The sequence below is a fragment of the Corythoichthys intestinalis genome, chromosome 16 (genome assembly GCF_030265065.1).
Source record: "Corythoichthys intestinalis isolate RoL2023-P3 chromosome 16, ASM3026506v1, whole genome shotgun sequence".
Taxonomy (NCBI): domain Eukaryota; kingdom Metazoa; phylum Chordata; class Actinopteri; order Syngnathiformes; family Syngnathidae; genus Corythoichthys; species Corythoichthys intestinalis.
In genome coordinates, this window is record NC_080410.1 from 37,210,548 (window position 1) to 37,233,424 (window position 22,877).

Here is a 22,877-nt window from a genome sequence, read left to right on the forward strand (position 1 = left end):
AAAATGTTCGTCATATACTGTAAATAATTAATTAGTTAATAGTTAATCCAACATACTTCAGAATTAATATTATTAAATGTTGAGTAATTACTACAGAAGACAGATTTTACATTAAGAATAGCTTTCATATGACACTCTTTATGACAAATATGATTGGCAATGAATAATTATTATGATTATACCATTATAAATAGTAGTATACTATAATAATAAAGCTACAATTTTTTTAAAGAATTGTTTTGAATAATGTTGGAAAGGCAAAGTCAGTGTTCTGAATCTGTTTACTTTCCATTCTTTTGCACTAGTAAATGCAATCAGCATTTAACCTCATTTTTTATTTGTGATTAATTATAATTTACATGATTATTTGTACTTTAATAAAGAATGTAAGTGTTCCAAAATAGTTTTGTGAATTAATAAGCATCAACAAAAATTTCATTGCTAAATTAGTAAAAAAAAGAAAATTATTAGATTAGTCAACTAATCGTAAAACTAGTCAGCTGACTAATCAGGAGAAAATTTGTCGTTTAGGACAGCCCTAGTGTACTAGAGCATATTTCCTCTACAGCCCTCTCACCTTTTTAACCCCTGAACCATGAAGAGGGCCCCTGGATATGTTCGCCTTACGCCCCAAAACTGCCGAGTCGCCACTGAGTAGGGACTTAAACAAGTCAATGCTAAAGCACCCATTAATTGGCATTCACGACAATAGGCGTCCAAACCATTTAAACTGGATCGTTTGATTTCTGTCAGCCCTCCCAATTCAAATGGATTAGACAAGCAACTGTTATCATACGGGGATTTGACGCCATCTTGTGTCATTCCAGTAAAAGCACAAAAACAGGAACAATTTGCCATTTGCTACATTTGTTCACTTTTTGGAAGATTCATTACCATTTAAAATATATGGTCACCTCTTTAAACTTGCATCATAAAAGCAAATGCGTTTTATTTGTTTTTTAAAGGGCAGGTTTACCACCTCCTCAGATGCATTTTTTGTAACGCTATGTAGTGGCAGAGATTTGGCGCCATCTTGTGGCAACTTTGTTTTTTTCACCGTCTAGTTTTGTGATTTGAATTTTTGTGTCAGGATTTGCGCTATTTCAAGTCCAAGAAGACGGAGCGTGGCCTCTTGCAGGAAGGCTGGATCGACAATCAGGATCCCATCATGTGCTCCTACAAGCTAGTCAGCGTCAAGTTTGAAGTGTGGGGCCTTCAGACGCGCGTGGAGCAATTCGTACACAAGGTCAGAACTGACCACAACCTTTATAAGTAGAATTTTGAACTCAGTATTGGACTTTTGAGTCAACGTTCCCCTCTTTTGTGTGAATTGTGTTCAGGTGATACGAGAAGTTCTGCTGTTGGGACATAAGCAGGCCTTTGCTTGGGTAGATGAATGGATCGGTAAGTGTTTAATTTACTAGCAGTTTTCAGTAGGGTTGTTCCGATCATGTTTTTTTGCTCCCGATCCGATCTCGATTGTTTTAGTTTGAGTATCTGCCGATCCCGATATTTCCCGATCCGATTGCTTTTTTTTTTTGCTCCCGATTCAATTCCAATCATTCCCGATAATTTTTCCCGATCATATACATTTTGGCAATGCATTATGAAAAAATGAATAAAACCCGGACGAATATATACATTCAACATACAGTCCATAAGTACTGTATTTGTTTATTATGACAATAAATCCTCAAGATGGCATTTACATTGTTAACATTCTTTCTGTGAGATGGATCCACGGATAGAAAGACTTGTGACTTTGTAAACTGTGATAAATATTGCCATCTAGTGTATTTGTTGAGCTTTCAGTAAATGATACTGTAGCCATGCCTAAATGCATGATGGGAAGTGGAACCATGACTGTGCGTAGTGCTACCAATTGATATATCTTCTCTGCGTTGGGAAATAACATAAGGTGTTGAGGAAAAGATCAATTGCTACCTTGCTTCCCCACATTGCTTCCCATGATATTTCTAATCGTAGGGAGAGGGATTGTAAGGCTCTGGCCAATTAAAAAAAAGGCTTCAATGGCTTCCAAAATTCACTCTACTCCTTTTATGCTGCCTTTTATCTCTCTATATAGGTAAAACGGCGCCATTACAGATTGAGCGCGACAATGCGTGAGTGGGTCGTGCAGCACATGCATTAATTGCGTTAAATATTTTAACGTAATACATTTTTTAAAAAAATTAATTACCGCCGTTATCGGGATAAGTTTGATAACCCTGCCTTAAGCCTAAACTAAAGACTCTGGATGAGTGTAACATATTATGTCTGTAAGGTTAAATACAATTAGAAAACGATTTAATTAAAAAATATATACATATTAAAAAAAGGCATGGCCGATATTTTTTTGCCGATTCCGATACTTTGAAAATGACGTAATCGGACCCGATCAATCGGGATGCCGATCGACCAGGACATCTCTAGTTTTCAGCATAGGCGAAGTTTGACTTTTGGGGCAGGGAGGGGCACAACATGTTGAATACCCCGAAACACAGTGTCAGCAATAAAATTAACTTACAAGAATATCTATAATAAGTTGAAGATGAGCGTTTTTTGTTTCCCATCATTCTTGAGGGTAATTCTAAATCAGGCTGCTTAGGATAGCTACATTTTTCACCAAGATCGTTATCCATTGAATATGGTACGCCCGCCGGTGTCGTGCCAATGTAGTTACCCCCGTCAAAAATTGTATCCCCTGGGCGGAGCCACTGCGCTACACTGATTTATTTGATTTCCGTGTTTTGGTGATGTAGTTATCTACGAGGTTCTAAAACATGGCTTTCCCAAAAACTTTTTTTTTTCCTGCCGTATAACGTAACATACATACTGAACGTTAAAAAAAAGGCAATGTTTTACTGTTTTACTTGTAGGATGACCTATAACTGTCACTGACATCATATTGAGTTTCTCCAGTTGAATAAACGTCGATGTCCAAATATATAGCTGTGGTTCTTTTCTGGCTTCAAATAATTGTTTAAGTCAACATAACTCATAACTAATGTATGTGTGTGCGCGCTCCCGCGGCCTTGGGATACAATTTTTGATGGGGGTAACTAGATTGCCAAGACACCTGTGGTGGCTCTGGTGTACAATTAGCGTCTTTAGTGAGGCAAATTGAAACTACGCTTAAGCCTGTCGCAATATGCAATAATTCCATTTATCGCACGATAAATAAAAGTGAAGGCGGTAATTTTTCCGCTTCGATTTATCGCCTCACGTGCACATGCGTGCTTGCGTGCGGCAGATGTGCAATTAAAAGTTCGGATTCCTTGTTACCAACTGCGCAAAATGCTTCGTTCCAGGTCCGGCAAAAAATAGCGCCGGAGCCAATCGTTCCCATTATATCCTATTGTTCAACGTATACCGGCGGCGTCAGTGCTCCGGATTGACTACGGACCATCCCCGGCGTGCCGGTGTTGTTGACGTGTGGCCGCTCCCGTCAGGGGTGACATTTCACGCGGGGCGGCTATTTTTCGGCACAACACCTGATATTTACAACGAAGTCCGCCAAAACATTGCTACCGACTTGGCTGCTACGGACAACCTCGCTTTGACAACGGACATGATGAACATTGAGTGGCAACTTAAAAGCGCTATCCTTCAAACTCGTCCTGTTTATGAAAGTCGATTGTCATATGGTGGTGTTGTGCAGTAATGAAATGAGCAGACGTGACTTCTGTGGCGTTTGCTAACTTTTTTAATGCGCGCGCACACTAGATATCATTAAATAGCAAACTACATGTGCTACGTCCCATGCCATTGGCTACGTGAGCCCAGAGTGATTATGGGATAAACCGCCATGACTGAATGGAAGTTAAGAAGGCCAAATGAATCCATACCAGTTACTATAGATAATGCTGCAAATTTTGTTAATTCAGTACGTGACACAGAGGGATTCGGACCACAAATAGGATGTCTTGCGCATGTAGTAAACCTAGCTGCTAAGAGAGCTGTAGCAATCAACAGTGTGCCCCGCCTCACTTTACAAACAGTAAAGATTGTTCTCAACACTTTTATACAAAATTATGATACAATTATTTATATTTATTTATTTATAATTATTATACAAATATTATGCACTAAAATGCATGTTTATATGATGGCAATTTAATGTTTGCTCTTTAGCAAAAAAAAAAAAAAAAAAAAAAAAAAGGTTATTTTTTCCCCCCAGAGCATTAAATGTATTGAATCGGATCGAAAATTATGTCCCCCGTATCGAAAATTGGTACCGAACCGTGACTTAAATGTATCGTTGCATCCCTATGGAACACCACTGCAGAAGCTATGTGAGGAAAAGTTTCCATTTGCCTAAATGCTTAAGTTATTAAGTGCAATTTTATTTTTTTCTTGAAAAACACATTTTATTTATTCTGTGTTTCCGTGCCGTATTAATAATGTTGTCTTTTACTTAAGAGGCATGGTCTATTGTTTTTAGTTGTGATTCCTTAAAAAGTATTTTTGAATTTAGGAGTAAATATTTATCGCGTTTATATGGGTGTACTTGATCTATTAATAATATATACTGTATTCTAATTTCTCACTGTCTTATTGTAAATTGTTTTTTTTTTTTTTTTTTTAAATGGGGGGGGCGCAATAATTTATGAGATAAATTATCGCACATTAAAATTTTATATCGCGACAGGCCTAACTACGCTCACCATTTTGGCAGTGCTCTCTGGCGTTTCATGGTCCACATTTTCAATCCTTGGTTCTTGCTCTGTAGTTATTGTCGCTTTTGAAAGCTAGGTTTGAAAATAATTACGTACATCCATCTTGCCTCTTCGGTCCTCAGGTGGTTCTTTTCGTTTTTTGTTCATTTCATTCACTTTGTTGTTTTATTGCTTCACAACTTTTATAGACAATATTTTACCGGAAAACTCATTTTAAAATCATATGTAGGAAAGTTGATTACATGCAATGACACTTTTCAGCCACTAGGCCACCCCCCTTAAACCCTTCGCATGGTTTTCAAATAGTTTATCTCAGACCTTACAAAATTTGAATTGATAGTGTCAGTCAGCTATGTGGTGGGACAAGTCGTAGTTTTGATTTCCATCGGAGGATGATTAGGTTTGCTAACAAGGTCTACCACAATTAAGTGACTAATCGACTACTAGGTTGATAGTTGATGAACATTAGATTTTGTTGACCCAAAAAATGTCTACATCCTCTTTTTTGAGCCTCTTCCTGGCAAAAACAAAAGTGCAAAAAATGTATATATTTTCTATTTTTTTAGGTATTTGATTCTTTTTTTTTTTTTACATTTTTAGTAAATACACAAAATGGGAAAACTTTCTTTTTAAATATATATTTTTTAATGGTTTATTTTTGAAGGGGGAAAAGTTTATTAAAAAAAGAAAAAAAACAGCACTTTTTAAATTATTATTATCTTTTAATTCATTTTGAATTAAAAATGAAAATAGTCCTGGATCTTTTCTTAATAAAAATTTTATTTTCGCGAGAAACAATATTTCTATGATCATCAATTTTGATTAATGTTTTTTTTTTTTTTTTTTACTTGTTTACATTTTTAAATAAAAAAGGGGGTAGACAGCAACTATTGTTTTTTATTTTTTAAATATTTTTAATGAATACAGGGTTACTACAGGTATCGCCAAATCTCTTTTAACGCTTTTTAATGCCACTTTAAACTAATTTTAATGCCCTTGCCCAACTGCAGATAGCTTCATAAACACAAATTGTGAGTTGTGCGATGAGTTTTTTTTTTTCCAGTGAGTGATATCCCGATATTGTCCAACTCCAAAAATCCGCTACCGATGTATGCAATTTTTTTAACATATATTATGACTAATTGTATTGTGATGCCCCACTGAATACTTTAATAATGATAAATGTAACAACAACCAGGTTTTCCCATAAACATTCTGAGAAAAAAAACTTCAACTGAAGCTGTATTTCTTGTGGAAATCAAAATAGTGCAAACATCAGTTTTTTTGGATCAAGTGCCCAATAAGGCACTGCCATATCACACATGGCTCACACGGTGCTTCTTGCTCAAAATAACAAAGGTACAGTTTCAGAACAGTGAATGACGTGTTTATAATTCCTTATTTTTCAATAATTTATCGTTCATTTAATTTTTCCACCATGAATGCAAACGGTCTGCTCACATAACAAATCCCATGCATCCTAGTCTGGAGACCTCTATTTGTCAATAAGCATAAATGCTGTGCTAAGCTGTGACCAGCCCTTATGCATTCGCTTTGACGGCAACACGCATACTATTATATTATATTATATATTACCTAAACCAATGTCATTATTGTGTGACATCATTTTAAATACTTGTGCTTAGAGATGCCGATCGATCGGCATCCCGGTCAATCGGGTCCGATCACGTCATTATCAAAGTATCGGAATCGGCAAAAAAATATCGGCCATGCCTTTTTTTAAATATATATATTTTTTTTTATTAAATTGTTTTCTAATTGTATTTAACGTTACAGACATAATATGTTACACTCATCCAGAGTCTTTAGATTAGGCTTAAGGTAGGGTTATCAAATTTATCCCGATAACGGCGGTAATTAATTTTTTAAAAATGTATCACGTTAAAATATTTAACGCCATTAATGCATGCGCTGCACGACCCACTCACGCATTGTCGCGCTCTATCTGTAATGGCGCCGTTTTACCTAGAGAGATAAAAAGCAGCGTAAAATGAGTAGAGTGAATTTGGCAGCCTTTGGAGCCTTTTTTTAATTGGCTAAAGCCTTACAATACCTCTTCCCACGATTAGAAATATCATGGGAAGCAATGTGGGGAAGCAAGGTAGCAATTGATCTTTTTCTTAACACCTTATGTTATTTCCCAACGCAGAGAAGATATATAAATTCGTAGCACTACACACAGTCATGGTTCCACTTCCCATCATGCATTTGGGCATGGCTACAGTATAATTTACTGAAAGCTCAACAAATACATTAGATGGCAATATTTAGTCACAATATACAAAGTCACAAGTCTTTCTATCCGTGAATCCCTCTCACAGAAAGAATGTTAATAATGTAAATGCAATCTTGAGGATTTATTGTCATTATAAACAAATACAGTACTTATGTACTGTATGTTGAATGTATATATTCGTCCGAGTTTTATTCATTTTTTTCTTAATGCATTGCCAAAATGTATATGATCGGGAAAAATTATCGGGAATGATTGGAATTGAATCGGGAGCAAAAAAAAAAGCAGTCGGATCGGGAAATATCGGGATCGGCAGATACCCAAACTAGAATGATCGGGATCGGGAGCAAAAAAACATGATCGGAACAACCCTACTTGTGTTCAATGCGTGCATCTTTATCGGCCAATATTATCGGGTAGCCGATAATTATAGGGGAGAGTCGATTCTATCTTGTGTTCTCTTAACCCGGTTAACATAATTTTTAAAGCCTTGAACATTTAGTTTAATGCCTTTTAAGGCCTGAATTTCGACATAAAACTAACCCATTTAATGACTTGTAATGCTTTTTAATGATCCGCATAAACCCTGAAATGAATAAAAAATTACAATATATAAAACATACATACAAATAAAAATTCTCATTTCATTCATGAAAAAAAAAACTATAAACATTGTCTGATTTCTCTTATCGACCCTTCCTTGAGAACTAGAGAAAATGTATTTAAATGTTTTTTTTAGCAAAAAATGGAGCACAATATTTTTGAGGGGATGGGGGGTTACTTGGGCTGGTTTGACTGCTGCAATAATTATGGTGGTACTTTGTATTTTTAGAAAAAGTGTTTCAGGAAATGTTTAAGAACTACAGTACTACTGGAAAATTTCTTTTAAAGTGTCAGTGCCGTTGACCGCGATAGACGTGTCAAATCCATTTGGACTGGGAGGATGCTGGCAGCGATTATCCAATTTTCTTCCAGTCCAAATGGATTGGATATCTATCGTCGTCAACGATGTGTTGTGTATTTGCCGTCAGACATGAGCATGGAGGAGGTGCGCGAGTATGAGCGCGCTACGCAGGAGGCCACCAACCTGAAGCTGGGCACTTTCCCGCCGACCATCAGCATCAGCGAGACGGCGCTGGTGTCCGGCGCCCGCGGCGGACCGAACAGTGCCCCGTCCACGCCCCTGTCCACCGAGGCCCCAGAGTTCCTCAGCGTGCCCAAGGACCGCCCCCGCAAGAAGTCCGCCCCCGAGACCCTGACGCTGCCCGACCCGCAGGGTCGGCGTGATTCCATTTTCAAACTGCCCAGCTTTTTCTCGTGGAACTCCAGCCCGCAGCCCGAATGAAATTTTCGGCGAGACGGTGGTCTTAACTCGCCGCGGCCCAAAGGGATCGAGTCCCGAAAAATGAGTCGCGGGCCTCAAAAAGACGGAAGCGCCGGTCGGCGTGCTTGCTGGATTACGTGTAGCATACATTCCTAAGATTAATACGTCAATAAAAAGCCCACAGAGACTAACTGGGGTTGCTCACGTGTGGTGATGGAGTCGCGTAACGCACGTACGTTTTGTTTGATGAGCTGGCGTCGGGATTTCACGCGTATCTGAACGTCTCACTTGGCTGCTGTGGATGTGGGGGGGAAAAATGGTGTAAATATTGATTTATATGTGCACATATTCGTGGATTCACCAGTTCGCCTAAATTTTTTTTGATATCTTATGACTTCAGCCAGTAGGTCAAACTTACTGAAGGCAGAGGTTAAATTACTCGGCTGCTTATGTCTTTAACTCAAGGAAGAATAAAGGGATTCCCATCAAACTCGCAGGATACGTTTACAATATGAAACAGAAGAGGTCATGAGGTCAAAGGTCACACAGGGCAGAAATTTGTGACAATTTAAAAAAGAATTAGCATATTTAACTCATTTTTGCAGTCAGTGAGATGATGCAAATGGGTTAAAGACAAAGCCATGCTTTGACTGTGGCTGCTTTTCTGCTGTTTATTTTTTCTTGGGGGACCCAACATGTGAAACCGCTTATTGGTTTGTCATCTGCACTAATTTCAAAATTTTTCATATTCAAAAAATTGTAATTTATTGGTCCTTTGTGGATTTGTTTCTTTTTAGCAGTGGGGCTTGCTTCATTAATCTAAAAGCAATTGACAAAACTTCATTAATGGTTTGTGGCTATCACTCAACGCAAAAAGATGGCGGCACAACACTATTTCACTCCCACTATATCGGAGAGTTTCTTAGTACTTTCAGAACTTGGTGGCAAAACATTACTTTTGCCTAAAGGGAGCAATGCAACTCACTTTCTCAGCGCCAAATCACTATTTTAATCCAAATGAAGTTCAACTCACACTAGCATAGTTTCTTGTCACATACACATTTCAACTTAATCAGAGTCAGTGTAAATTCATTTAAGCACTCATTAAAAACAGAACATGTATACAGTGGGGCAAATAAGTATTTAGTCAACCACTAATTGTGCAAGTTCTCCCACTTGAAAATATTACAGAGGCCTGTAACTGTCAACATGGGTAAACCTCAACCATGAGAGACAATGTGGAAAAAAAAACAGAAAATCACTTTGTTTGATTTTTAAAGAATTTATTTGCAAATCATGGTGGAAAATAAGTATTTGGTCAATACCAAAACTTCATCAATACTTTGTTATGTACCCTTTGTTGGCAATAACAGAGGCCAAACGTTTTCTGTAACTCCTCACAAGCTTTTCACACACTGTTGCTGGTATTTTGGCCCATTTCTCCATGCAGATCTCCTCTAGAGCAGTGATGTTTTGGGGCTGTCGTTGGGCAACACAGACTTTCAACTCCCGCCGCAGATTTTCTATGGGGTTGAGATCTGGAGACTGGCTAGGCCACTCCAGGACCTTGAAATGCTTCTTACGAAGCCACTCCTTTGTTGCCCTGGCTGTGTGTTTGGGATCATTGTCATGCTGAAAGACCCAGCCACGTCTCATCATCAATGCCCTTGCTGATGGAAGGAGATTTTCACTCAAAATCTCTCAATACATGGCCCCATTCATTCTTTACTTTACACAGATCAGTCGTCCTGGTCCCTTTGCAGAAAAACAGCCCCAAAGCATGATGTTTCCACCCCCATGCTTCACAGTGGGTATGGTGTTTTCAGATGCAATTCAGTATTCTTTCTCCTCCAAACCCGAGAACCTGTGTTTCTACCAAAAAGTTCTATTTTGGTTTCATCTGACCATAACACATTCTCTCAGTCCTCCTCTGGATCATCCAAATGCTCTCTAGCAGACGGGCCTGGACGTGTACTGGCTTCAGCAAGGGGACACGTCTGGCAGTGCAGGATTTGAGTCCCTGGCGGTGCATTGTGTTACAGATAGTAGCCTTTGTTACTGTGGTCCCAGCTCTCTGTAGGTCATTCACTAGGTCCCCCCGTGTGGTTCTGGGACTTTTGCTCACCCTTCTTATCATTTTGATGCCACGGGGTGAGATCTTGCATTGAGCCCCAGATCGAGGGAGATTATCATTGGTCTTGTATGTCTTCCATTTTCTAATAATTGCTCCCACAGTTGATTTCTTTACACCAAGCGCTTTACCTATTGCAGATTTAGTCTTCCCAGCCTGGTGCAGGTCTACAATTTTGTCTCTGGTGTCCCCCGACCGCTCTTTGGTCTTGGCCATAGTGGAGTTTGGAGTGTGACTGACTGAGGTTGTGAACAGGTGTCTTTTATACCGATAATGAGTTATAACAGGTGCCATTAATACAGGTAACCAGTGGAGCCTCGTTAGGCCTCGTTAGAGGAGGTTAGACCTCTTTGACAGCCAGAAATCTTGCTTGTTTGTAGGTGACCAAAAATTTTCCACTCTAATTTGGAAATAAATTCTTTAAAAATCAAACACATGGTTAAGGTTTACCCATGTTGACAATTACAGGCCTCTCTAATCTTTTCAAGCAGGAGAACTTGCACAATGGGTGGTTGACTAAATACTTATTTGCCCCACTGTAAATAAATACTGTATATATTCTAGTGTCCATCCAAGCATGGGCCTTACTGGGTGACCTTTAAAAAACAGAATTAACCAAACTTCATTCACTGAAATCATTGGATTGCTTCAAGGCCCTCAAAATCTAATGACATTTTGAAAAAAAATAATAATAATTGAACTTTGCTAATTGACTGTTGTGTATTTCAACATTACTACGTGATGTTCTTGCATGGTGTTGTTTGCTTATGTAATTTGAATGTTAAGTGTTTTACTGGTATTTGCAAATTTTCAATGTACTTTGACTTGACTTTGTTCATTTCAACTATTCCTATGCTGTAAATCCAACTCAATAAAATACTGTTGTCACCACTTTATCAACTCATAATTGACCCAACAACACTTTTCACTTGATAAATATCACATTTATTGTGCGTTCGAGTCCACTAGGCATTTATAACTGTATGAGTAGAGTGCCACCTTGACTTATGAGTTCAAGCTGTTTTCGTCAAGTTGGTTACTTGGCTCACATTAGCTTTTCCCAAGAAATGGAATGGAAATTCTGTAAACCCATAATAGTGTTCTTAAATCATTGGCTGCCTTGACGGTGCTAGAATTGCCCGATGAAGTGCTAAACTTTAAAGCCATTGACCATAATTATGGGACACTGCGGCTTATGGTCCAGATATTTTTTGCATGCTAATGAGCTTTGGTGTAAATATTCCACAATAGAATGTGGGGACACGTGAGTTATAGTCCAGTTCAGCTTCTCTAATGAACAATTCCAGTTTTTTTGTCGAATTGAGGGGATGTGGCGTACCATCAGGTGCGCTATTAAAGTTGAAAAATTGAGGTGTTTATATTTATTTAGGAAAAGATCACCATAACAATGTTTTTCGGAAAAATAAAGAATGGTCATGTATCACAGGATGGCAAGGTAAATTTTACACCTTTCTTTCTACAAAGACTTTAAAACTGTAATAGCTAATTGCTTATAACTAGGGCTGCCATGAGTGGTTGATTAAACTAATTGAGGATCAAATGTATTTCCAACTATCTGATCGTCAATGACTCGTTTCGTTGACCTGAAATTTGAACAAATCCTCTTTTTGAACCTCCTAATAGAGAACATTTTTAAATATAAAAGAACACATTTTTTTATTTTATTTAATATAATTTTAGATCTAAATAATATCTGTCATCCTTGACGATAGCACCCCGATATTTGTAATGAATCCAAATGGGATATTTCCAAACATCTGCTTTTTACTCACTATGATTTTCATAATCCAACTTTTAAATCATGAGTTCTATCTCGTGATTAATATATTACCCAATTAGTCGACCAATGGTAAAAATAAACAGTGATTAATCGACTATCAAAATAATTGCTTGTGGCATCCTTTCTGTAGGTAGGAGAACTCATAAGTCAAGGTACGCAAATGTAAAGCCGATGGTGAAAAAGTGCAAAATTCAGCTTCATATGAAAATAACTCCATGATGGTATTTGCTTAAAAACAAAATATGATAAATAAATGTAAATATTCCTACCACCGCACCCAGTTTTGTAAACAAGTGACGACATCTCGGCTACCTTTGCCGGTCTTTTTTGAGTTCTCGCAGCACGTCGAGGAACATTTCGTAGCAAAAGAAAGTGAAGCCGGTGGACAGTGCCGCCTTGAGCAGGCTGGGAGAGAGGCCTTTAAAAAAGCCTCGCACGCCCTCCTCTTTGGTCATCCGTGACACGCAATCTGCCAAGCCTCGGTAGTGCCGCACCTACGACTCAAGATTTCAGAAAATCAATGACAAGAAATGTATCTTGATACACAAAAATGGAACTTTTTTTTTTTTTTTTAAGTAAATAAGTAGTGTCCATAATTTAGAAAAGTACGAAATTTCAAAAGACTTCAAATAAATTATGAATTTCCAGAATTCTTTATTTCACATGTATGTGTTTTTTTCCCACTATTATTTTTTAATTATATTATGCATTTATTATATTATAATGAACTCATTTACTGCCATTGACGGCGATAGACGTGAAATCCATTTTAACTGGGAAGGCTGGCATTGAATGGTTATGTTTCAGTGCCATTGATGGCACTAGATGTCCAATCTATAGTGAGTATTCCTATACTATCTGTCTACATGTGGAACATCACCATTTGAGCTCAAGTAAAACTTAACTCAATGGCTGCCACTGACGGCAACTATGCCCGCCCACTCGAAGCAATGGCATTTTTCTTTTGGCCAAAAAAGGCACAAAAATAGAAACATTCAACACATTTAATTTAAAAATATTATTAAAAAAGGTAATTAAAGCCGACATTCCCGCATATTTGCTGTTTTTAATGTTTAGTAGCACCGCTGCGCTCGCCCAATGTGACGTGTACGAGTGCTGACATTATCGCGACCGCGGGAGCCTTTGATATGCATGCCGAGGAAGCCCCCTCTGAATCCCCCCCAATCGGATTCTTCCACATTGGAGGCAGGATTCAGAATTTTTCATCTTCGCCTTCCGTCTTCCCCGACACCACATGCACGCGAGGAGAGTCCACTACTCAGTCATTGCGTCTTTGTGTCGCAGAGTTGCCATGTACAGTAGGGAGAACAAGTATTTGATACACTGCCGATTTTGCTGGTTTTCCCACTTGCAAAGCATGTAGAGATCTGTAATTTGTATCATAAGTTCTCTTCAACTGTGAGGGACGGAATCTAATACAAAAAACCCCAGAAAATCACATTGTATGATTTTTAAATAATAAATTTGCATGTAATTGCATGAAATAAGTATTTGATACATCACAAAAATCGAACTTAATAAATGGGACAGAAACCTTTGTTTGCTATTACAGATACCAAACGTTTCCTGTAGTCCTTGACAAGGTTTGCACACACTGCAGCAGGGATTTTGGCCCACTCCATGCACATCTTCTCCAGAGCCTTCAGGTTTCGGGGCTGCTGCCGGGCAACACGGACTTTCAGCTCCCTCCATAGATTTTCTATCGGGTTCAGATCTGGTGACTGGCTAGGCCACTCCAGGACCTTAAGATGCTTCTTACGGAGCCACTCTTTAGTTGCCTTGGCTGTGTGCTTTGGGTCGTTGTCATGCTGGAAGACCCAGCCACGAACCATCTTCAGTTCTCTCACTGAAGGAAGGAGGTTGTCAGCCAAGATCTGGCGATACATAGCCCCATCCATCCTCCCCTCAATACGGTGCAGTCGTCCTGTACCCTTGGCTGAGAAGCAGCCCCAAAAAATGATGTTTCCTCCTCCATGTTTCACGGTTGGGATGGTGTTCTCGGGGTTGTACTCATCCTTCTTTTTCCTCCAAACACGACGAGCCAAGTTTAGACCAAAAAGTTCAATTTTGGTCTCATCCGACCACATGACCTTCTCCCATTGCTCCTCTGGATCATCCAGATGGTCAGTGGCAAAATTCAGACGTGTCTGGACATGCACTGGCTTCAGCTGCAGGACCTTGCGTGCGCTGTGGGATTTTAATCCATGACGGCGTAATGTGTTTCCGACAGTTTTCTTCGAGACTGTGGTTCCAGCTCTCTTCAGGTCATTGACCAGGTCCTGCCGTGTAGTTCTGGGCTGATCCCTCACCATCCTCATGATCAGTGATGCCCCACGAGTTGAGCTCTTGCATGGAGCCCCAGAACGAGGCAGATTGACTGTCAACTTGAATGTCTTCCATTTTCTAATAATCACTCCAACAGTTGTTACCTTCTCACCAAGCTGCTTGCTTATTTTCCTGTAGCCCATCCCAGCCTTGTGCAAGTGTATTATTTTATCACTGATGTCCTTAAACAGCTCTTTGGTCTTTGCCATTGTGGAGAGGTTGGAGTTTGTTTGTTTGAGCATGTGAACAGGTGTCTTTTATACAGGTAACAAGTTCAAACAGGTGCAGTTACTTCCGGTAATGAGTGGAGAACAGGAGGGGTTCTTAAAAAAGAACTAAGAGCCAAAATATTTACTAGTTGGTAATGTATCAAATACTTATTTCATGCAGTTAAATACTAATTTATCATTTAAAAATTATACAATGTTTTTTCTGGATTTTTGTATTACATTCCGTCCCTCACAGTTGAAGAGAACTTATGATACAAATTACAGACCTCTACATGGCTTGTAAGTGGGAAAACCAGCAAAATCGGCAGTGTATCAAATACTTGTTCTCCCCACTGTAAACTGGCCCTTAGACTGAGGGTTTCCAGGGCATTTACAGGTCACTTGCGGTTCATTTTAGGGCATTTACAGGTCATTTCCTGTTGAGTTTGAGTCACTGCCTATTCATTTGGGTGATTCCCAGGTCACTTCCTGTTCTGTAAATCAAAATCAACAGGAAGGGACCCATAAAATACCCCAAAATCAACAGGAAGTAACTAAACATCAACAGGTAAATGACCTTAAATGGCCCAAAATTACCTCATTGCCTAGCATTGGCTGCCACTGACATCCACTGACCTCTGAGGAATGCTTCCAGCACCTTGTTGAATCAATGTCACGAAGAATTGAGGCAGTTCTGAAGGCAAAAGGGGGTCCAACCCGTTATTAGCATGGCGTACCTAATAAAGTGGCCGGTGAGTGTATATTGCAATGCTAATTTTTTTTTTCCCCAATATCGCTCAGGCCTATCCCAAACAGAGCTATTCAAGTTATCTGGTGAAGAATCTTCTAGTTTTAATATCGCAATATATCACCAACCCCCCAAAAAGTCGCAATCATAGTTTTTTTTTCCCCAATATCGTTCAGGCCTTCTGTCAATGGCAGCCGACGAGTTAAGGAGTTGATAAGTCTGTCACCTGTCCAAAGTGAACTCTGGCCTCCTCAAAGCCTCCAACTTGCAGTCTCTTCTTGAAAACATCGAATGGGTATGTGATTGTTTTGCTGATCATTCCGGCGCCGCTTCCGCACAGGAGACTTTTCAGGTTTTCTGTAACACCCACCCAAAAAAAACCAAACAAACACGAACTTGTAAACAAGTAATCGGATCTCTTAACGTCGCACAGCCTGACTGCACCGACCTTCAGACTTGCCAGTGGCGAGATGAGACGCCAAAAGCCTTTTGAAGACATTGTAGAAGAAAAACTGCAGTCCCGCATATGGAAAAACTGCGATGAGCGTCGGAGAGAGGCCTCGGTAGAATGTCAGTGTACCCTCTGACCGCCACATGGCGCTCACGGCGTGTGGGAGGTTCCTGTACAGCTTTAAACACTTGCACTGTTAGTTTCCGTGAATTTGCTTTTCCATCTTTTCGTCGTCTTATCCCACCTTGGGCTCGCCCTGTGCGGCAAAACGCGTCCTGAGCGTGTCCAAAGGCTGACATGCCACCGTAGCTGAGCAGGCGGCCAAACCACCGCACAGGAAGTGAACGCCTGATGTCTGACTGTCCAAAATGGTCTTGTCATGGACCAACTTGGTGAGGCGCTCAAAAGTGGCAAACTAAAATTCCCAATGCCCCCCAGAAATTTACCTTTTAAGAAAACGTGTGTGACAATAGCCAGTCGGTGTTGGTCGAATGATGGCTGCCATTTCTGGTTGACTTCACCTGCACTGCTCCGTAGCAAATGGAAAGCAGCTGCGCAGGGACGTGACCCTTCCAAAAAGCGGCGAGGCCTTCTTCAGAGTGAATGCGGAGTGCTGCCTGAAGTATACCCCAGTACTTCCCACCCGGCGTCGTGGAGGACAGACTCTCAATTTGCAGCTAGAAGTGGAACACGTCGATTTAATGATTGTTAATCGAGGTGTAACGGTACACAAAAATCTCGGTTCGGTACGTACCTCGGTTTTGAGGTCACGGTTCGGTTAATTTTCGGCACAGTAAGAAAAGAAAATCCAAAATATAAATGTGCTAGTTGTTTATTACACACCTTTGTGCTTTTAACAATAGGAACATTAGCCTATACAATGCTAGAATTCTGCTCAAAAAGTAGCTCGTATTTAAAGATAATCCAACAACAATTTGCCTTTCAGACCCCGACTATTGGTCAATTTTCCTTCTGAAAGAAAGACGAAAAAAGTCCTGTGCTAAACAGAAAAGCAATCCCAATGACAAAGATTTTAACATTTGTTAACAGTTGTGGTCAAAAGTTTACATACACTTGTGAAGAACATAATGTCATGGCTCTCTTGAGTTTCCAGTTATTTCTACAACTCTCATTTTTCTCCGATAGAGTGATTGGAACAGATACTTCTTTGTCACAAAAAACATTCATGAACTTTGGTTCTTTTATGACTTTATTGTGGGTTAACAGAAAAAGTGATCAAATCTGCTGGGTCAAAAATATACATACAGCAACAAGAATTAGCAATTTCTTGTGAGTGATTATTGACTTGAACAATCATTGACTTGAACAAGTCAGGAAAGTCACTTGGAGCCATTTTAAAGCAGCTGCAGGTCCCAAGAGCAACAGTGCAAACAATTGTTTTTAAGTATAAAGTGCATGGCACTGTTTTGTCACTGCCACGATCAGGAAGAAAACGCAAGCTATCACCTGCTGCTGAAAGAAAATTGGTCAGGAGGGTGAGGATTCAACCGAGAATCACCAAGGAGCAGATCTGCCAAGAATTAGAAGCTGCTGGAACACAGGTGTCAATGTCCACAGTCAAGCGTGTTGTTCATCCCCATGGACTGAGAGGCTGCCGTGCAAGAAGGAAGTCCTTGCTCCAAAAGCGGCACCTTAAGGCTCGACTGAAGTTTGCTGCTGATCACATGCACAAAGATAAGACCTTCTGGAGGAAAGTTCTATGGTCAGACGAAACAAAAATCGAGCTGTTTGGCCACAATACCCAGCAATATGTTCGGAGGAGAAAAGGTGAGGCCTTTAACCCCAAGTACACCATGCCTACTGTCAAGCACGTTGGTGGTAGTATTATGCTGTGGGGCTGTTTTGCTGCCAATGGAACTGGTGCTTTACAGAGAGTAAATGGAATAATGAAGAAGGAGGATTACCTTCAAATTCTTCAAGATAACCTAACTTCATCAGCCCGACGACTGGGTCTTGGGCGCAGTTGGGTGTTCCAACAGGACAATGACCCCAAACACACATCAAAATTGGTAATGGAATGGCTAAATCAGGCTAGAATTAAGGTTTTCCAATGGCCTTCCCAAAGTCCTGACTTAAACCCCATTGAGAACTTGTGGACAATGCTGAAGAAACAAGTCCATGTCAGAAAGCCATCAAATTTAACTGAACTGCACCAATTCTGTCAAGAGGAGTTGTCAAAGATTCAACCAGAAGCTTGCCAGAAGCTTGTGGATGGCTACCAAAAGCGCCTAATTGAAGTGAAAATGGCCAAATATTAGCGCTGCTGTATGTATATTTTCGACCCAGCAGATTTGATCACTTTTTTCTGTTCACCCATAATAAAGTCATAACAGAACCAAACTTCATGAATGTTTTTTGTGACAAAGAAGTATCTGTTCCAATCACTATCGGAGAAAAATCAGAGTTGTAGAAATAACTGGAAACTCAAGAGAGCCATGACATTATGTTCTTCACAAGTGTATGTAAACTTTTGACCACAACTGTATTTTACATATGAAATGCCTCAATGAATCTTTTTTTTTCTTATGAACAGTTTTCAAAAGCTTTATTGGTGGATTTTCTCAAGTTAAAGCACCACACTGAAATTAATACATTTAATTGTGTAAGCAGGATCTGTGTATTATTCTTATTATTTAATTACTGGTGTTTTAGCCCATTCCAATTTATTGTATTTAAATGGGGTATTTTTTATTATTTGTTTATATTTTACAAATGTGATGTAGTATTCATTTATATTGTGTATGTTGTATAACTTTAGTTCCTATGTGAATATTAGTTCCTACTTGTTTTGTTATGGTAGGAGGGTTTTGTACTGAACACGGGGCCGTGTTGGTTATTATTATAGTAGAGAAGACTACAGTATATCAACAAAGACAAGTCCACTGTTCCCCCATCTACCACTCAAGAGATCTGATGGACTCAAAAAGTGGGTTACGATTGCATATTAGTTTGAAAATCGACCGGATCCACCGTATTTTTACACGAGTGACTTCAGGTCTGCCCGATTCCAGCTACTGGTAGTATTATTGATGCAGGACGGTCGCGTCTCGCGCCAAATAATAAACTCTGCCATTCTTTTCGCGTGGGTCGTGTTGAGCCGCTTCTGGGACACGTCTAACACGCGGCCGCATTGCGACTGGTGTGCAATGGCTGATTGACGGACTTTTACGCCCACGTTTCACTGCGTTCTTGTCGCACCGTTGATATTTCTGGGTTATACTGTCGTACCGTGTTGGTCCTCATTATAGTAGAAAAGACTAAATATAAAAGAGTAAATATAATCTACACTAAGAAACTGTAACCCAATCGACTCATAGCGTTACATTACATCAGAAACTCGTTCAGTACGCCTCCGTTCCGAACAGAGCACCACGTACCGAAACGGTTCAATTCAAATACATGTACCGTTACACCCTTAATTGTTAACCAATACAGTTAAATGGAGGGATATCATCAAGACACCACATCCCATTATACCTGAAATCGTATTTTGATGACGTCCAAGGGGCTGATGAGAGCTCGGGTGACCGTGCCAGCGGCCGACCCAGCCAAAGCTGCCTCATGGGCGCTTAGAGGGACCCCCTGTGCCCTGGGGTCAAAGCCCACCATGTCACCAAAACCAACCTGTTCAAATTGATAAATTAGAAATTAGCAAGACAAACATTTACACATCAGAATGAAAAGATGGGATATCTCTTCTATTACAATCCAAATGAATGAACTTGTACTGGGTCATTCAATGTATAAAAAATCGAGAATGTTCTCTTTTTACAGATGTTAACTCATTGGCTGCCATTGACGGTGAAAGAAACGAGAGTAATTTTTAAAATTAGCTGTTTTGTAGTGATGGGACGAAATGAGCCGAGGTTCCGAAGCTTGTGTCGAGTAATGGGAGGGGGGTTTCCACGAAGCTTGTAGCGAGGCGCGCTTCATTTCGGCAAAACCCGGAAATGATGACGTGGGAAGCCTCGCCGGCGGCCGATGGCCGGCTGAATCTCATGAGTGCTTCGGAAGTGATCCAACGTTTGGCGCACATTGCAAAAACAGGACAGACTACGGTATAAATTGGTTGCAAAACGCAATGGCGATCGCCTGTTATCTCACATTTTGTGGATTTCGGGCTCCTGTACTTGTTACATCTGTGCGCAACAGTGCAATCTTTTTTCGAGCCTTGTCCTTTGCTTGCGATGGAACCTGCGCGAAAAGAGCGATCCTCCCCATGGGAACATTTTGATTTGATTGCTTTCAATAAGGTAAGGGAGAAAAACTACTTTAATATAAATGTGAGTGTGTGTGTGTACCTATCTGAACCAAACATCAACAGAATGAACAATCCATTAGTGTACTGGGAGGCACAAAAGAATACCTACCCAAATTTATATAAACTGGCACTCACATTTCTCTGCACCCCAGCTTCATCTCTGCCTTGTGAAAGAATATTTTCTAAAGCTGGTGAAATATTTTCCCCAAAAAAAGAAACTGTTTAAAGCCAGCCACTGTGGGAAAGCTATTATTTCTAAATAAAAATGAATAACAAATTACCCTTAGCACTTGTTGTATTTTGTTCACATACTAAATTAGTACCACAAGCACATTCATATCTTTGTCTTAAGCAAATAGCCATTGAATTCTTAACAATGTTGACCTCTTGGGCTTCTAGACCACTTGATGGCGCCATAGGGTAAATGAAGCACCATGAAGCTTTGCTACATGTGCAAACCAATTGGCTGCAAAGCTTCATTGCTTCATGAGGCTTCATTTGGCCATCACTACTGTTTTTACATTGACTTTACTACACTAACTGCAACACTCGAACTAGGAAACCCATCAACAACCTTCCTATTGTTATATCGGTTTTAATGTTACTTGAGACAATTATCGACGAAAGACGTTCAATCCATTTGGATTAGGACGTCTAATGCCTTCACTGACGCAAAAACATGATCATTCAATGTCAACCATCCAACTTTTAATGGGTTCAGTGTATTCGCGGGCAATTGCAGTAAATGAGTTAAACCTGGAGCATTACTCAACTTCATTTCCAAAGACGTCAAAAATCTGAGAAAATCCTGGAATAATTTCACATGGAATCAACTTCCACTTCGTATTCAATTTAAAAGTAAAGTAAGACACTGCCTAACAAAGAACAATCGTTGACTAAATTCTGACGGTTGTGATGCGAGTTGGAGAACGCGACTAGAGGGCATGTGAGAGGACTTGGCTAAAAGATAAGCTAATAACGAGTACATTTCGCGAGGATTAAATTGGGACAATGGTACTATAGAACAAAAACTTACTTGGTTAAACTGTAGGAAAAATATTTCATAAATCCTTTAACGTACACTTAGAACCGCCAACAAGCTCATTGTGAGCGTCTTTTAACACTGACTGTGGCGAGTACTTCCGGTTGATGACGTCAACGCTCTTCTTGGATAATTGCAGTTGACAAACAACGAAAAGAAACAACAGCGCCACCAATACATGACAGAGACAACTACATCCCATGATGCAAAACAACAACAAAAACAAAAACAAAAAGCTCAATTAATTAAGAAAAAAAAAAACTGGTGCATGTTCTACAAACATAACTTTTCACCACACACACACATAATCTGAAATATACAGAGCCCCGCCTAAGGCGACATGGAAGAAGAAAAAAAAATTAAAAAACTGGAAAAAAACAAAAAACAATGCCCCTAAAGAGACATGGAAGATTTCTTTTCTGTCCCCCCAAAAAAAAAAAAAAAACAGGTCGAAGCAAAAAAAAAAAGACAATTGAAAGATAATAACCAGACGAACGTCTTTTTTTCTCAGGGCCCAAATACACCAGATGCACGATCGTTCCTGTTCCGGTCCGGCTCAGTGTTGACTGCGTGCCACGCAGTACGTCAAAAACAGGCAAATCATCCCGGCTGCGCACGGCTGCGGTCCGCCAACTCCGTTCCCTCGTGAGCGATCGCGTGATCGCGCGCTAAAATGTGCCATTTAAAACAACGAAAAACACACGGAGTCTATAGACCCTACTCACATGACGTCACAACCATGCCTCCGCGCCATATTGTCCGTCAGCTCGTCGTGTTTATGCATCACCGCTACGTAAATTCCTCCTATTATGGCGTGTTTTTCTGCTCGTTAACATTAATAATCAAAATGGTGAAGGCGTGTGTGGCGGTTAGTTGCAATAATAGAGAAGATAGACGGAGAGACTTGAAGTTCTACCGTATTCTGAGAGACCCGGAGAGGAGAGCGAGATGGATTGCTGCAATTCGACGAGAAAACTGTGCTCCAAACGATTACCACAGATTATGTAGTACTGTAGTCATTTTATATCTGGTAAGATACATTTAATATATATTTAGAGGGTTTTGGGCTGACAACCACAATTAAGATCATTGCGAGGCTAATCGCCAACAACATACAGTTTCAAATTTAAGATGCTTATTTCTTCCACCATCATTACATTTTGAATAATATTTAGCTGGTACCAAGTGAAAGAAGCTGGCCTTGTCTATGGATCATCAGTTAAACAGGTGTGCCCAAACCTTTTGCAAAGGGGGCCAGATTTGGTGTGGTAAAAATGCGGGGGGCTACCTTGGCTGATTTACATAGAACAATATATTTAAACAAATTTTAGCAAGCCCTTCTGTGTGTCACGTTTGCTTTATTATTTTTTTTAATTAATTTCAACAGTCTCGTCTTTGTGGCGTTCTCTTTCGACACTCGGGCTCTTGCGAAATACTGCTGCTGTGAAATTAAACTAGCTTCAAGTTGCTATAATTTCTCGACCGGAACCGCAACGATCATGCATCTGGTGTATTTGGGCCCTTACACAGAGCCCATGTTCTCTGCATTTGCTGTACATCCATCGGTAACCATGTAGCTGTCCGGGGTATCAATCAATCAATCAATCAAT

At 39.9% G+C, this 22,877-nt stretch overlaps 2 protein-coding genes across 4 annotated transcripts in view; one reads left to right on the top strand and one right to left on the bottom strand.

Moving 5' to 3' along the window:
* The window catches only part of pitpnc1a (phosphatidylinositol transfer protein cytoplasmic 1a), a 99,213-nt gene extending 87,933 nt beyond the window's left edge, over positions 1-11,280 (top strand). The window contains exons 7-9 of the mRNA XM_057861338.1: positions 1,091-1,246; positions 1,341-1,404; positions 7,965-11,280. Of these exons, the coding sequence (XP_057717321.1) occupies positions 1,091-1,246; positions 1,341-1,404; positions 7,965-8,278 (534 nt within the window). The 3' untranslated portion in view covers positions 8,279-11,280. The remainder of the gene's footprint in view (positions 1-1,090; positions 1,247-1,340; positions 1,405-7,964) is intronic.
* Positions 4,171-21,382, bottom strand: slc25a19 (solute carrier family 25 member 19). 3 transcript variants are annotated; one of them, XR_009067341.1, is made up of 8 exons: positions 21,262-21,382; positions 19,442-19,588; positions 16,465-16,620; positions 16,188-16,358; positions 15,941-16,121; positions 15,719-15,849; positions 15,342-15,438; positions 12,558-12,683 (listed from the first exon to the last, which is right to left on the bottom strand). XR_009067341.1 is itself a non-coding variant. In XM_057861337.1 (8 exons), exons 2-7 carry the CDS (start codon positions 19,571-19,573, stop codon positions 15,418-15,420), a joined length of 792 nt encoding a protein of 263 aa, XP_057717320.1. In that variant the 5' UTR covers positions 19,574-19,588; positions 21,262-21,382; the 3' UTR covers positions 12,609-12,683; positions 15,381-15,417. The 3 variants fall into 3 exon arrangements, 2 of the variants coding, with proteins under 2 accessions (XP_057717319.1, XP_057717320.1); XM_057861337.1 differs by having other exon boundaries at positions 12,609-12,683; positions 15,381-15,438; XM_057861336.1 differs by lacking the exon at positions 15,342-15,438 and having other exon boundaries at positions 4,171-12,683.
* Positions 21,383-22,877: the final 1,495 nt, after the last annotated feature.